Source organism: Scyliorhinus canicula, chromosome 14, assembly GCF_902713615.1.
Source record: "Scyliorhinus canicula chromosome 14, sScyCan1.1, whole genome shotgun sequence".
Taxonomy (NCBI): Eukaryota; Metazoa; Chordata; class Chondrichthyes; order Carcharhiniformes; family Scyliorhinidae; genus Scyliorhinus; species Scyliorhinus canicula.
This window is the reverse complement of record NC_052159.1, coordinates 123515623-123531645: the sequence shown is the minus strand read 5'-3', so window position 1 is coordinate 123531645 and position 16023 is coordinate 123515623. Positions and strand designations below refer to the sequence as shown.

The following is a 16023-nucleotide window of genomic DNA, read 5'->3' as shown; positions in this document are numbered from 1 at the left end:
CTCCCACAGTCCAAAGATGTGCGGGTTAGGTGGATTGGCCATGCTAAATTGCCCGTAGTGTCCTAATAAAAGTAAGGTTAAGGGGGGGGCTGTTGGGTTACGGGTATAGGGTGGATACGTGGGTTTGAGTAGGGTGATCATGGCTCAGCACAACATTGAGGGCCGAAGGGCCTGTTCTGTGCTGTACTGTTCTATGTTCTAAAGCGGCACTGTGCTGCAAACTGATCAAACCTGTTGCAGTTCCTGTACTGTCTGCCTAGGGGCGGACAATTTTTTCACGTGTGGGCGGTTCCGCAGTGTGTGCCGTCATGACGCTCGTGACGTCATCATCAAAATGGCGTTCTGCCGTTGCGCACAGTTTTTTACGTTGCGTCACAACCTCAATGAAGTCGGCCACATTTCCAGTCTTTGCAACCTTTTCAGTCGCTGCAAACTCGGCATATTCAGTCGGTGCCTGTTCACTAGCCTTGCACATATTAAACGCTTCTTGCAATGATAGCAATAGTTTTCAAAGCACTTTTTCACGCAGACCGTCATTTTGAATTCCAAACACTACTTGATCTCGAATCATGGAATCAAAACGGAGACAAAATTACATGATTCCATTCTCAGTTTTAACGCTGTAGTGAACGCATCGAATAACTTCCCAGTATATTGCAGCCTTTTCTTGAACATATACTGTTCATACGTTTCATTTACTTGTGTTTTGCAGTGTGCGCCAAATCTTTGCAAGATTAAACTGTACTTCGTTTTTACCTCATCTATATCAAATTCGAACGAGTTAAACAGCTCTAGGGCTTGTGTTCCAGCCAGATTTAAGAGGCGCGCTATTTTCCTAGAATGTAAAGCATTTTCGAGGGCAGAGATAGAGAGAAAAACTTCAAACTGCTGTTTGAAGAACGCCAAGCTTTTAGACAGTTGTTCTGTGGTGATCCTGTTTCTGCAGACTCTGCATCGTGCTTCACGGATCTCCCTCAGATGCAAAGGCTTTATTTCTTCGTTCAATCGCCGTGTATTATTTCCATTTATGGTGTCTGCTAATCTACCTATTTTCAGGACAAACCGCTGCGACCATGTGTTGTTCTTTGCCTTGTTCTCATCAGATGGCTTTGGTGTGCTGTGTTGATCAGAGAACAATGAGTCTTGCAAACTAACAAAACTATTTTTTCGCGCTACAATTGGTTTTGACACATATCCCTAAGAACTAGCAGTTGATTAAACATACATTAAATTATACTCATTTGACATCTAACTCATTACCTATTCTCTTGCGCTCTCACTATCTTCAGTACTCCTGGCTTAGTTCCTGACACCTGCTCAAACTTTCTGTCCCACAAGGCTCTGCATCCTTTCTTATATAATCTGACATTATTTTGCTCTAGTGGCTCTCTGTGTACATGTATTAACCCTTAGTTTACTGGCAAATATGATAATACCACACAGGGGGTGAGCCCCGATATTTGTGCCGGCATCACCCTGCAAACAAGCATCGGGACTCAGCCCCCCCCCCCCAACAAACATCGGAACTCACTCCCCCCCCCCCCCCCCCCCCAACAAGCATCGGAACTCACTCCCCCCCCCCCCCCCCCAACAAGCATCGGAACTCACTCCCCCCCCCCAACAAGCATCGGAACTCACTCCCCCCCCCCCCCAACAAGCATCGGGACTCCCCCCCCCCCCCCCCCAACAAGCATCGGAACTCACTCCCTCCCCCCCCCTCAACAAGCATCGGGACTCACTCCCCCCCCCCCCCGCACAACAAGCATCGGGACTCAGCCCCCCCCCCCCCCCCCCAACAAGCATCGGAACTCACTCCCCCCCCCCCCAACAAGCATCGGGACTCACTCCCCCCCCCCCCGCACAACAAGCATCGGGACTCAGCCCCCCCCCCCCCCCAAACAAGCATCGGGACTCACTCCCCCCCCCCCGCACAACAAGCATCGGGACTCAGCCCCCCCCCCCCCCTCAACAAGCATCGGGACTCAGCCCCCCCCCCCAACAAGCGTCGGGGCTCACCCCCCCCCCCCCCACAACAAGCATCGGGACTCAGCCCCCCCCCCCTCAACAAGCATCGGGACTCAGCCCCCCCCCACTCAACAAGCATCGGGACTCAGCCCCCCCCCCCCAACAAGCGTCGGGGCTCACCCCCCCCCCCACAACAAGCATCGGGACTCAGCCCCCCCCCCCTCAACAAGCATCGGGACTCAGCCCCCCCCCCCAACAAGCGTCGTGGCTCACCCCCCCCCCCCCCCACAACAAGCATCGGGACTCAGCCCCCCCCCCAACAAGCATCAGAACTCACTCACCCCCCCCTCAACAAGCATTGGGATTCACTCCCCCCCCCCACAACAAGCATCGGGACTCAGCCCCCCCCCCCCAACAAGCATCGGAACTCACTCACCCCCCCCCCAACAAGCGTCGGGGCTCACCCCCCCCACCCAACGAGCATCGGGGCTCACCCCCCCCCCCAACAATATTGGGGCACACACCCCACCCCCCTCAATAAGCATTGGGACTCACCTCCCTAACAAACATCGGGGCTTAATCCCCCCAACAAGCATTGGGGCTCACCCCCCCCCCCCCACCACAGCGAGCATCGGGTCTCACCCCCCCCCCCCCCCCCCCCCGCCAACAAGCATCGGGGCTCACACCCCCCCCCCCCCCCAACGAGCATCGGGACTCAGCCCCCCCCCCCCCATCAAACAAGCATCGTGACTCACTCCCCCCCCCCCCCCCCCCCACAACAAGGCATCGGGACTCAGGCCCTCCCCCCCCAACAGCATCAGAACTCACTCACCCCCCCCAACAAGCATCGGAACTCACTCACACCTCCCCCCCCCTCAACAAGCATCGGGTCTCATCCCCCCCCCCCCCCCCCAACAAGCATCGGAACTCACTCCCCCCCCCCCAACAAGCATCGGAACTCACTCACCCACCCAACGAGCATCGGGCTCGACCCCCCCCCCCCCCCAACAATATTGGGGCACACACCCCACCCCCCTCAATAAGCATTCGGACTCACCTCCCTAACAAACATCGGGGCTTAATCCCCCAACAAGCATTGGGGCTCACCCCCCCCCCCACCGCAGCGAGCATCGGGTCTCACCCCCCCCCCCCGCCAACAAGCATCGGGGCTCACCCCCCCCCCCCCCCCAACGAGCATCGGGGCTCACACCCCCCCCCCCCCCCCAACGAGCATCGGGACTCAGCCCCCCCCCCCCCTCAACAAGCATCGGGACTCACTCCCCCCCCCCACAACAAGCATCGGGACTCAGCCCCCCCCCCCCCCAACAAGCATCAGAACTCACTCACCCCCCCAACAAGCATCGGAACTCACTCACCCCCCCCCCTCAACAAGCATCGGGTCTCAGCCCCCCCCCCCAACAAGCATCGGAACTCACTCCCCCCCCCCCCCAACAAAGCATCAGAACTCACTCACCCCCCCTCAACAAGCATCGGGACTCACTCCCCCCCCCCCCCCCCCACAACAAGAATCGGGACTTAGCCCCCCCCCCCACCAACCCACCCCCCAACAAGCATCAGAACTCCCTCACCCCCCCCACAACAAGCATCGGGACTCAGCCCCCCCCCCCCTCAACAAGCATCGGGACTCACTCCCCCCCCCCCCAACAAGCATCGGGACTCAGCCCCCCCCCCTCAACAAGCATCGGAACTCACTCCCCCCCCCCCCCCAACAAGCATCGGAACTCACTCACCCCCCCCCCACAACAAGCATCGGGATTCAGCCCCCCCCCCAACGAGCATCGGGGCTCACCGCCCACCCCCCCCAACAAGCATCGGTGCTCACCCCCCAACATGCCTCGGAATTTAACCCGGGGCCCTGGCACTGTGAGGCAGCAGTGCTGACCACCATGCCATCCGATCTGCACCCTGGTTTTCTTCGCTCTGATGGCACTCTTGTGAGCTCCTCTGCCAGCGTCCCTGACTGGACTCATATAAGTGAAACGATTCCAATCACCCTATGTGTCCATGGGCTGTGGTGGCAACTCTGATTGTCCCGTGGAGTTTTGTTCGATGAGAACTACCACCTTGGATTGACATTTTGGCTTGGTCCTTTATGCTGAATCCTAAGACCTTAAGGCCGTAAGACCATGAGACACAGGAGCAGAATTAGACCATTCGGCCCATCGATTCTGCTCCACCATTCAATCATGGCTGATATGTTTCTCATTCCCATTCTCCTGCCTTCTCCCTTCTTAATCAAGAACCAATCTATCTCTGTCTTAAAGACACTCAGTGATTTGGCCTCAATAGCCTTCTGCGGCAAAGAGTTCCACAGATTCACCACCAGGTATATCCTCAGTTCAGTATGTAATGATTTAAGCTCTATTGGGTTGAATTAAACTCCTAGGCCCTTCTCGGATAAGTATTACGAACAAATGTTAGAATGGGATATTTATGCAAAATATATGCTTCTTGGAGAAAAAATTTACTGACTTATAGGGCAAAACATGTCTTGCTGGATTTTATTTTCTGTGAATAATAGTTTCAGAACCTTGTCGGATTTCTTGGCAAGGATCTTTTAAAAAAGTATTTCTTAGGGTGTGGACGTCGCTGGCTAGGCCAGCATTTATTGTCCACCCCTAATTATCCTTGAGAAGGTAGTGGTGTTCCAGAACTGCTGTGAGCTATGATTTGTGTTGTAATATTTCAAAATCACCAAAACTTAATGTGGGGATGAGAGGTGTGTGAGCGTCAGGTAAAAGGGAAAGGTACAATCTATATAACCTTTGTTGTGCAAGAAGTAAAATAATGCTTTGGTCATGCTTATTTCCATTCTCTTTTTTATTAAAGCTTCTCTTACTGATAGAAAGGTGCAGGTATGCAAGCATCAGTGGATATGTAACGGCCTGTAGTTCAGATTCTCTACTTCATCAAATACAAACTTCTTAGTCCTCATAGTTCCATTATTCAGCGAAAATTTCTATTTGTAACATTTGGCTTATTTTTTTTGAGCTGCTGAATTATGCAATCGAATAGGAATATGCACTGTCCTTGATGCAGCATTTTGTAATACATTTGAAAGCTGAGAAAATTGGATTAGATGCTAGCAGCTAACACACATTTTTGATTATAAGCATGATTCTGGCACATGCAGCATTCGCGTTTACTCCTAATCCTCATTTATATGCTGAAATGCACACAGAGGATTTTTGCCTCTTCTGCCTGGTTCTGGATGAAGATCGAAGAGGTGCTACGTGAGACTGGAGTTGTTTTGCTGCTTATGTGCAAAGATGTTTCGTACAAATATCCGATTGGGGAGAAATATTCCTGCACACGATCAAAAAAAAGAAATTCTACTGTTAACCTGTTTTTCCCTGGAACAAAAAAAATTAGCTCCGTTTGCTAGGGCAGTTGTGGAACAGAATCAAATGTTCCCGTTTTGCTCAGCACTCTACATGCCAACCTCAGAGCTAAACTTCAGCAGTCAGCAGTGCGCTCTGTACACATCTGACATGGCCAGCTCTGTGCCTAAGTTTCTTTGAGGTGTTGGTAATATTAATCTTCACCCTCCATGTGACACTTGCTTTTTTATTTGACAGATGCTATGCTCCTGGCCGCAGAAAGGTTGGAAGGGCCTTTCAATATTGAAGACGTCGTGGATCCAATTGACGTGAAGATTTCTGATGCCATCATGAATATGCAGGAGAACAGTATGCAGGTGTCAGCTAAGGTAAATGCTCTGCTTTGTAAATTAATATTATGTGAAGATTGCCTTTGTGTAATCTTTGCATTTGTGAAATGGGCCTCAGTGAAAATCCCAATTTAAAAATAAGCTAAGGCTTATTGACAATTAATTCTTCACAAAATCTACTCCACAATAAACTAGTTTACATTGAAGAGGCAAAGAGAGCATGTGGGATTACACAGATACACAGAACATACAGTGCTGAAGTAGGCCATTCGGCCCATCGAGTCTGCACGTAAGCCCTCACTTCTACCCTATCCCCATAACCCAATAACCCCCCTCCTAACACTTTTGGACACTAAGGGCAATTTAACATCGCCAATTCACATAACTTGCACGTCTTTCGACTGCGATTGGACTGGATTATGGGCAATGGGTAGTTAAATTGCAAATAAGTGCCAGCTGGTTGACACCAATCTGCCAATTTCTAGCTTTTACTCAGGTGATACAAGGGGCAGGGATCCAACATGCACCCTGGATGAAGATTGTGATTTTAAATATGGCAGGAAGCTGGAAAGCTAGGGTTTAACCTGCTTTTGCAGGATTTCAAGGTCCTTCGGAAACTGAGCAGCTAAAGTTGACGCAATGACAACTGCAGGGGGCGCTCCTTGTGCGGCCAGCAGAGTAGGAGCAAATCCTCCTCCTCCTCCCTCCCCCCCCCCCAAAATACGTTACCTCCCCCTTTTCCAAATTGAATTCTATTTGCTAATTCTCCGCCCACTCAACCAAACCATTGATACCATTCTGGAGTCAGCAGCTGTTCTCCTCACTACCTTCACACAGCCAATTTTTGTGTCATCTGACAATTACCCAATCAAGCAGCCCAAATGCTCCCTGTTCAATTGCATGTTAGGGTTGCTAATGTCTCAGTGATGCATCTGACCACTTGACCTGACAAAGTTAAGGAGAACTCGGGTCACTCAGTCTGCTTAGCTCATGTCAGTGCTGCTTTATGGAGCGTTAGAGGCTTCTCAACACAGGTATCACTTGCCACTCACCTTTCCAGACTTTAATGGAGCATTGGATCACTTTCTGCAAAGCACCCATGTCCGTCTGGGCACTCACTGGGTGCTGACCTCCACTGTCACTTCCATACATGCTCCCTTTGTTTTCCCAGGCAGATTTCTTCTTCCAGATGACAGGAACAAAACATGTCTCCTATTGGACACTCCATCTGATAGAGCCTCAAGGGAAGCACCTGAATCTCTCAATGTCACCCAGGGAGTGCAGTGCTGGCCTTCAGATGTCCCTGCTGCTCCAATCACGAGCCCAATCACACTGTTTTGCCTTTGCAGAGGGCCTTCTGTTACTGGGTCCCATCTCCAGACCACTCCCAGTGTCAGTACTTGGCCACCAAACCCATCTCCAGGTCAATTAGGTCCTTTGCATTTCAAAATTGTGTTGCTTAGCTGATGCAACACAATGTTGAGACCCACAAATACAGAGTTCCCAACCTTTGACTGAAAATTCAGCCCGTGATCTCATTTAGGAATGTAATATTTGTTCAGAACTTGGACATGATGTATTCGGGAATGGAGTTTCCTGTGGCTGGGGAGTCTGGAACCTGTGATCACATTTTCAGAATAAGAGGTCAATCATTTAGTACTAATATTAGGATAAATTGGCTCTCTCAATGGCTGTAAAACTTTGGAATTCTCTATCGCAGAGATAGCTTTGGATGCTCATTCAATGAGTGTTTTCAGGTCAAAGATTAATCGACTTGAATGCTCAAGGAACCAAGGGATTTTGGGATACTGAGGGAAAGTGGAATTGAGGTAAAAGGTCAGCCATAATCTTGTTGAATTGTGGATAGGCTCGAAAGGCCGAATAGTCTCCTCCAGCTTGTATCTTTTAATGTTCGTACATTCTTAACAACGGATCACATGCAAATTTCAGATCATAACTTTACAAGCCATTTTTTCATTAAGGAAGTGTTGAGCAGGGAGAGAATGCACACATTAGAGGGAGGAGAAACTAATATTAAGTGTCCCTTCAAAAACAGTTTGCAACCCTCTTCAAAGGCATTTACGATGTAATACTGACAGAAGCCATGAGCCGATTATCTTCCTTTGGGAAAGGAAACAAGAACAGGGATACAAATCAAAAAAGAAAAATAGAGGTGTTTTTTTATGAGAAAGTAATTGGTTACATTTTGAATATTCAACCCATGCAGGCTCTACATGTTTAGTTCAAAGAAATTACAATGAAACCTGCTGTTCAGTCTCCCTTGATTCATTCAACTCGAGACCTTCAGACTTATCTGAAATGACAATTATAATATGTACCAGCACGTGTCAATGAAGTGAGAAGAAATCCCAAATATCAAGGAACAAAATGAAGACAATACTAGTCCGTCACTGATGGAAAATTCCGAGTTGAATTATTGGCCTGGATTTCTGTTATCTCTGAGCAATACATCTTTAAAATGTATCTTTAAAATACATCTTTAAAAGGGGCAGCAGGGTAGCATGGTGGTTAGCATAAATGCTTCACAGCTCCAGGGTCCCAGGTTCGATTCCCGGCTAGGTCACTGTCTGTGTGGAGTCTGCACGTCCTCCCCCTGTGTGCGTGGGTTTCCTCTGGGTGCTCCGGTTTCCTCCCACAGTCCAAAGATGTGCGGGTTAGGTGGATTGGCCATGCTAAATTGCCCGTAGTGTCCTAATTAAAGTAAGGTTGGTTGGGGGGGGGGGGGGTTGTGGGTATAGGGTGGATACGTGGGTTTGAGTGGGGTGGTCATGGCTCGGCACAACATTGAGGGCCGAAGGGCCTGTTCTTTGCTGTACTGTTCTATGTTCTATTAAAATGTAGCGAGATAGCTAACTAAATTTGGTGGTAGTGCCCAAGTCCTTATCTGCTTTTTTGAAGATCATTCTGTGAAATCAGTTTCTTTCCCATGCCAGTAAAGGTGTCTTCTTTATCCTGGAGGAGATTTACCACAGCTGAACAGCAATCTGGCACTTATCCACCCACCTCAACCCATTTGCTTTTCATCTGCACAGTAATTAGAGTGATTTGCAAATGAGTTATCCACAACAGCAAAGACTGATCAAATGAAGCATTTTTCCAAAGTTTGAGGAAAGAACTCAATCAAGTTGAACGTAGGCAACACATGGATGTGTGACTCATGGTTAGTACTTGCAGATTAGGAAAAGGGTTTTACTTGGGCCAGATTCTTCCACTTTTAATCAACAAATCAAAGTTCGTCAACAGCTTGTAAGTAGCTCTGAAAATTAACCTTTCAATTTTTGGCACATCATTCCTTTCGGCCTTGCTCCCACTCCTTCTTTGAACCCTCTTTCCTACCTCACTGGTTGGTCCCTCTGCCGTAATGAAAGATGGATTCCATTCATTTTTGTTCTGATTAAAAGGTTGTGAAGGTGTCTTGAAAGGTACTTATCTTGTTTATATTGAGAAGGTTTATTACATCAGTGTGCCTGTGTTTACTAAAATTCTGTTCACTTCTCTGTTGAACTAAAATTAAGGGCATTTAAATCTTGAAATATTCTCTTCATCTGGTTCCCATTTTTAAATACGTGATTTCACATAAACCTCACAGATGTGTCGTCACGTTGGCAAGGGGGGAATTCCTAATTTTGCGGGGGGTGGGGTGCTACAGTGGTGAAATCCTCTAATTATATGTAAACATAGGTTCCTGACCTTCCTGGATGGTAAATTATGGCATCAGCAAGGGTCGGGAGAATTGGAAAACGATAACTCACTGGCTGGATCCCCATTTTCAGAATCTTGCGATAGTTTGCGCCCACTTCGCGGCAATGATGTCAGCTGCAAAATAAACTTTCTCAGTGACCCACCTTGCTGCGGTTTAGCGGTGTTTTGTAATAGGATTCCTTGGAACAGAAATTTTGGAAACTGAAGTTTAGAGACTGGATTTGATAAAATAATTTATCTGAGTACTGAATAGGTTCTAATTGACAAGCAGCGATTAAGTGGGATAGCATTTCCCTGGCATTGTGCTTGTCTGAATTATCCCTTGTAATTTTTGCTCGGAGGTGTTCTATTTCATGGATTAGTAAAACAAACACACTGAGCCAATGTTTATTTAATGCCGTGGGTTCTTCCCATGGTGAAGAGGTCTAACCACTGGTATTAATTAACAGCAGAAATTGAATGCAAATGCTAAAATGTTCGTTTCATTAAGAATTGGTTCCTGATTTTGACTGTATCCATGCAAGAAATCTCAGAAAGGAAACCCAAGTCTTCCACATGGGGAGAAGGCAAGTGATTGGGGATAAGAAACATATCAGCCATGATTGAATGGCAGAGCAGACTCAATGGACTGAGTGGCCTAATTTGGTTCCTATGTCTTTTGATCTCATGAGTAGCTCATATTCTGAGATATAGGATCTCTTAGTTTTAGAATAAGAGCCGAGGGTCCAGTGGTCACGCAAGATTGAGCTTTATTGAGTTTTGTTAGGGGCTGGTTTAGCACAGTGGGCTCAACAGCTGGCTTGTAATACAGAACAAGGCAGCAGCGCGGGTTCAATTCCCGTACCGGCCTCCTCGAACTGGCGCCGGAATATGGCGACTAGGGGCTTTTCACAGTAACTTAATTGAAGCCTATGTTTGACAATAAGTGATTATTATTATTATTGTCCAAAAACTTTAGTACACTTCAAAAACTACAAAAATACAAAACAAAAGAAACAAGCCAGTGGGACAAAAGGAAGAAAACAATGGAAAGAGAACAAAGAAGGAGAGAGAGAGCAGCACGTGCGCCAGTAACCTTGTACTCAATGTGTTACATTGTCACATTTGTAGTCTGGGTTCTGCAAAACTGATGTGTTGCCACAGTATACGGTAGCATGGTAGCATGGTGGTTAACATAAATGCTTCACAGCTCCAGGGTCCCAGGTTCGATTCCCGGCTGGGTCACTGTCTGTGTGGAGTCTGCACGTCCTCCCCGATTGTGCTCCGGTTTCCTCCCACAGACCAAAGATGTGCGGGTTAGGTGGATTGGCCATGCTAAATTGCCCTTAGTGTCCTAAAAATAAGGTTAAGGGGGGGGGGGGGGGTTGTTGGGTTACTGGTATAGGGTGGATACGTTGGCTTGAGTAGGGTGATCATTGCTCGGCACAACATCGAGGGCCGAAGGGCCTGTTCTGTGCTGTACTGTTCTATGTTTCTATACTTTCCCACAGGTACAATGTTTTGAAAATTTGGAATTTAACTATTTCCCTATAATCGATTCTTCTAAATGATGAATCAATAAAAGCTAGCAAGCAGTAAATAGCGCCGAGGAACAAGTTTACAGATGCTTTTGATGGTCCCTTTGTTCAGGAACAGCTTTCAACATTGGAATGGGCAAGCCAATAGTGTGAGAAGCCTTTTAATATAGGAAGCACGCTTATTAGGTAAGAGGAGATGTCCGGTAGTCTTGAGTGACTTTAGTTAATTGTTTCAGTTTGGTGGATCTGGGCAGCTAGGTTCACCTATAATTGTCCCTTACGAGTCTGTTCTTTGGAGCACCTGACATAATCTAGAGCAATCTCTGCATGACTTGTTGGAAAACCTGCCCTGGGGTATTGTCGATTCTGAGCATCATTCTGCTGTGCTTATATCAGGTGCTCCGTATGGGTCCTTTAGACCCAGCTTGGTAAACTCTGTCTCCTTTCTCTGTCCCCGACCTGGTCGAATGTTTACCATTTCATGTCTGCCTCGATGGATGAAGAGGGTGAGACCTTACTCCTCAACCCCTTCTCTCATTATTATTCTTGGTCACTTTCTTTCTTGAGCCCTTGAGTAGGGTGATCTGTGGAGGGAGAAAATTAACTTATTTGTTTTTGTTTTCTCTATGACACTCCCCACTTACAGATCACCTCACTCAATCATCTCACTCAATATCCTTCAAAATAGCATCATGCATGAACTTAAAATATTCTCCAGCTCTCCAATCATCTGTATCCATCTTGTGGATACTCCTCATCAGGTCTACTTGATACCAGGCCCTTACCTGTTCTTATCCAAATAATTTATTCTATCACTTCAGTTGCGCTCATTTCAACAGGTATCTGTGCATTTGATTCTATCCCAATTATTTTAAAATCAGTTTCTCTATGGAACATGTGCCAGTGCGTTGATCACTCAATAGTGTTGTTTCAGTCTGTTGGCCCCACTAACCATTTCCGGCCATGCTGTTTGTAAAGTAGTGTCCACGCATGGGGCTTGCTCCTCAATGCACAATGGCAAGGAGTTTCAAACACTTGAAAGGGTCTATTTTGAACTGGCCCCCTGCCTATTAGTTGCTTCACATGTAATTCACCTGCACACGTACACAGTGCCCCCGATGTCATACCACACATTCTTGAACCTTTTGTGATCTTCTCAAAAAGATCACAAAGTTGTTGCTGACCTCTCCATGTACGGTTAGATGCCTTGGATGGTGGCCAGAATATCAAACTTTAGCTCTCTCAAATAAAAGCATAGACAGGGACACAAGCATTAACAAGAAAATGTTTATCAATTAACTTGCCTCCTTTAAGCTTTCCCCTTCATATTAATGCCAGATTGAAATATTCCATTGAATTGCACCCAATATTCCAATTCCCATTTCCTGTTTTGATTTCCTGTCTCAATCATCCACCCTCAATTACTTAATCCCATCCGAACAATGAGCACTGGAGAAATCTTGCAGTCTCTGCCTTCCTGAGGCAGTGTTAGGTGTATGCAGAATCAGTGGGAACGTGGCAAGCTTGTGTGATGCATTGGGCTGAGTTTCTGCAGTTTCTTGCTATCTTGGGCTGAGCAGTTGCCATACCAAGCTGTGATGCAGCCAGATAGGATGCTCTCTATGGCACATCACCTCACTCAATCATCTCACTCAATATCATTCAAAATAGCACCTTGCATGAACTTAAAATATTCTCCAGCTCTCCAATCATCTGTATCCATCTTGTGGATACTCCTCACCAGGTCTACTTGATACCAGGCCCTTACCTGTTCTTATCCAAATAAATTTGCAGACGATACGAAGATTGGTGGAGTTGTGGATAGTGAGGAGGGCTGTTGTCGGCTGCAAAGAGACATAGATAGGATGCAGAGCTGGGCTGAGAAGTGGCAGATGGAGTTTAACCCTGAAAAGTGTGAGGTTGTCCATTTTGGAAGGACAAATATGAATGCGGAATACAGGGTTAATGGTAGGGTTCATGGCAATGTGGAGGAACAGAGAGATCTTGGGGTCTATGTTCATAGATCTTTGAAATTTGCCACTCAAGTGGATAGAGCTGTGAAGAAGGCCTATGGTGTGCTCATGTTCATTAGCAGAGGAATTGAATTTCAGAGCCGTGAGGTGATGATGCAGCTGTACAAAACCTTGGTAAGGCCACATTTGGAGTACTGTGTGCAGTTCTGGTCGCCTCATTTTAGGAAGGATGTGGAAGCATTGGAAAAGGTGCAGAGGAGATTTACCAGGATGTCGCCTGGCATGGAGGGAAGAACTTATGAGGAAAGGCTGAGGGCATTAACCTTCTCTCTAACGAAAACAGCCTGAAGACTTAATTGAGGCATACAAGACGATCAGAGGATTAGATAGGGTGGACAGTGAGAGCCTTTTTCCTCGGATGGTGATGGCTAGCACGAGGGGGCATAGTTTTAAATTGAGGGGAGATAGATATAGGACAGATGTCAGAGATAGGTTCTTTACTCAGAGAGTAACAAGGGCATGGAATGCCCTGCCTGCAACAGTAGTGGACTCACCAACACTAAGGGCATTTAAATGGTCATTGGGTAAACCTATGAATGATAAGGGAATAGTGTAGATGGGCTTGAGAGTGGTTTCACAGGTTGCCACAACATCGAGGGCCGAAGGGCCTGTACTGCGCTGTAATGTTCTATGCAGGAGATTTACCAGGATGTTGCCTGGAACGGAGAGTAGGTCTTACGAGGAAAGGTTGAGGGTGCTAGGCCTTTTCTCATTAGAACGGAGAAGGATGAGGGGCGACTTGATAGAGGTTTATAAGATGATCAGGGGAATAGATAGAGTAGACAATCAGAGACTTTTTTCCCCGGGTGGAACACACCATTACAAGGGGACATAAATTTAAAGTGAATGGTGGAAGATATAGGGGGGATGTCAGAGGTAGGTTCTTTACCCAGAGAGTAGTGGGGGCATGGAATGCACTGCCTGTGGAATTAGTTGATTCGGAAACATTAGGGTCCTTCAAGCGGCTATTGGATAGGTACATGGATTACAGTAGAATGATGGAGTGTAGATTAATTTGTTCTTAATCTAGGACAAAAGTTTGGCACAACATCGTGGGCCGAAGGGCATGTTCTGTGCAGTATTTTTCTATGTTCTATTTGTAGAAGTTTGTGAGAGTCGATGTGACATGCCGAATTTCTTTAGCTTCCGTAAAAAGTAGAGACGTTGTTGGGCTTCCTTGACTGTTGCATCAATGTGAGTGGACAGGAAAGTCTGTTGGTGATCGACCATCTGCACTTCGGAGCCATTGAGGTAGATGGGGGCCTGACTCACACTATGCTTCCTGAAGTCGATGATCAGTTCCTTGGTTTTACTGACACTTAGAGAGAGGTTGTTTTCGGTACACCATGCAACCAATCACTATCTCTCTTCTGTAGTCAGACTCGTCGTTTTTTGAGATATGATCCACCACAGTCATATCATCTGCAAACTTATAGATAGAATTGGAGTTAAATCTTGCCACACGGTCGTGTTTGTGTTGGGAGTACAGTAGAGGACTGAGCACAATCCTTGCAGGGCCCCGGTGTTGAGGACGAATGTGGAGGAGGCGCTGTTACCTATCCTGACAGATTACGGTCTGTTGCTGAGGAAGTCAAGGATCCACCTGCACAGGAAGGGGTCAAGTGCAACATTGCAGAGTTTAATTATTAGTTTTATCAAGTTAATAATGTTAAAAGCGGAACTGTAGTCGATGAACAGCAGTCTGATGCAGGTGTCCTTGTTGTCAAGGTGTTTGAGTGTTGACTGTAGGGCCAGGGGGATAGCATCTGCTGTGGACCTGTTGGAGCAATAGGCGAACTGCAATGGATCGAGACCGTCTGGGAGGCTGGTACTGATCCATCTCATGACTAGCAGCTCAAAGCATTTCATGATAAACCTTGTTCCACTTGCAGTTACCTGTAAAGTAAAGCACAAAAGATCCATTCTGCATGGGGCAAAATGGGTTCATTAATTGGAACATATTGGAACATTGGGGCCTCACGGTAGCATGGTGGTTAGCATCAATGCTTCACAGCTCCAGGGTCCCAGGTTCGATTCCCGGCTGGGTCACTGTCTGTGTGGAGTCTGCACGTCCTCCCCGTGTGTGCGTGGGTTTCCTCCGGGTGCTCCGGTTTCCTCCCACAGTCCAAAGATGTGCGGGTTAGGTGGATTGGCCATGCTAAATTGCCCGTAGTGTAAGGTTAATGGGGGGATTGTTGGGTTATGGGTTACGTGGGTTTAAGTAGGGTGATCATTGCTCGGCACAACATCGAGGGCCGAAGGGCCTGTTCTGTGCTGTACTGTTCTATGTTCTATGTACTGTTCTATATCTGACAATTCAAACTTAAAATTTGTAATTCCCAATTCTTATAAAAATATAAATACATCGTGAGCTGTTAACAGGCAAGGGTTAATTCTCTGCTTCTTTGAAAAAGGGGTAGAGTAAGAAAGGGGTGGAGTAAACGTTTTCAACCTGACGTCATTACGTCACCACCTCTCTTTGTTTTTTTTTTAACCTGACAAGAAGTTTTAACACAAGATCAATCCAACACAGAATTGGCCATAATCATTTCAGATATCCAAAATTCCAATAAATCCTATTAAATTAAAATTATTTCAGTCTTACATGTGTGAATTTGTATCCAGATTAAAATTCCCACATGTTGATCACAAATATTCTGCAATCAGGCCTCTGGCCAGAAAAACATGACTCCAGGATTTGCTAGCTATTTGTTCAAAGATTATAATTTTGACAGCAAACATCAACACTTGAAACAGATTCACATGAATATCACTCACACAGAAGCAGTGAAACATATCGTATATCTACCCTGTATACTACCGAAATCCAGAAGTCTGTTTCGGGACTTGAGCCGACTACCGTATTGAAGAGGTTTGAGGTCGCGTCAGAGGGTTACTGAGCCTAAACAATGACCAGGGACATATTTTTTTAATAGAGAGGTGTCTTTACCTGCAGAATAGACCCAATGTCCAGATTTTTGGTTCCTTTTTCCTCTTAGCGACCCCGCTCCGCAGCGCCAATTGGTAGGATCTGTAGCCGAGGGTCCAGTGGTGGTGTGAGATTGAGATTTGTTGTAAAAATATTGTTAGTACA

At 46.8% G+C, this 16023-nt stretch overlaps 1 protein-coding gene across 2 annotated transcripts in view; it reads left to right on the top strand.

Moving 5' to 3' along the window:
- gpc6a (glypican 6a) overlaps positions 1-16023 on the top strand; it is a 1200543-nt gene that overhangs the window by 1081059 nt on the left and 103461 nt on the right. For both annotated transcript variants that reach the window (XM_038818782.1, XM_038818783.1), the window contains exon 5: positions 5565-5695. In XM_038818782.1, coding sequence (XP_038674710.1) covers positions 5565-5695 — 131 coding nt within the window. The remainder of the gene's footprint in view (positions 1-5564; positions 5696-16023) is intronic.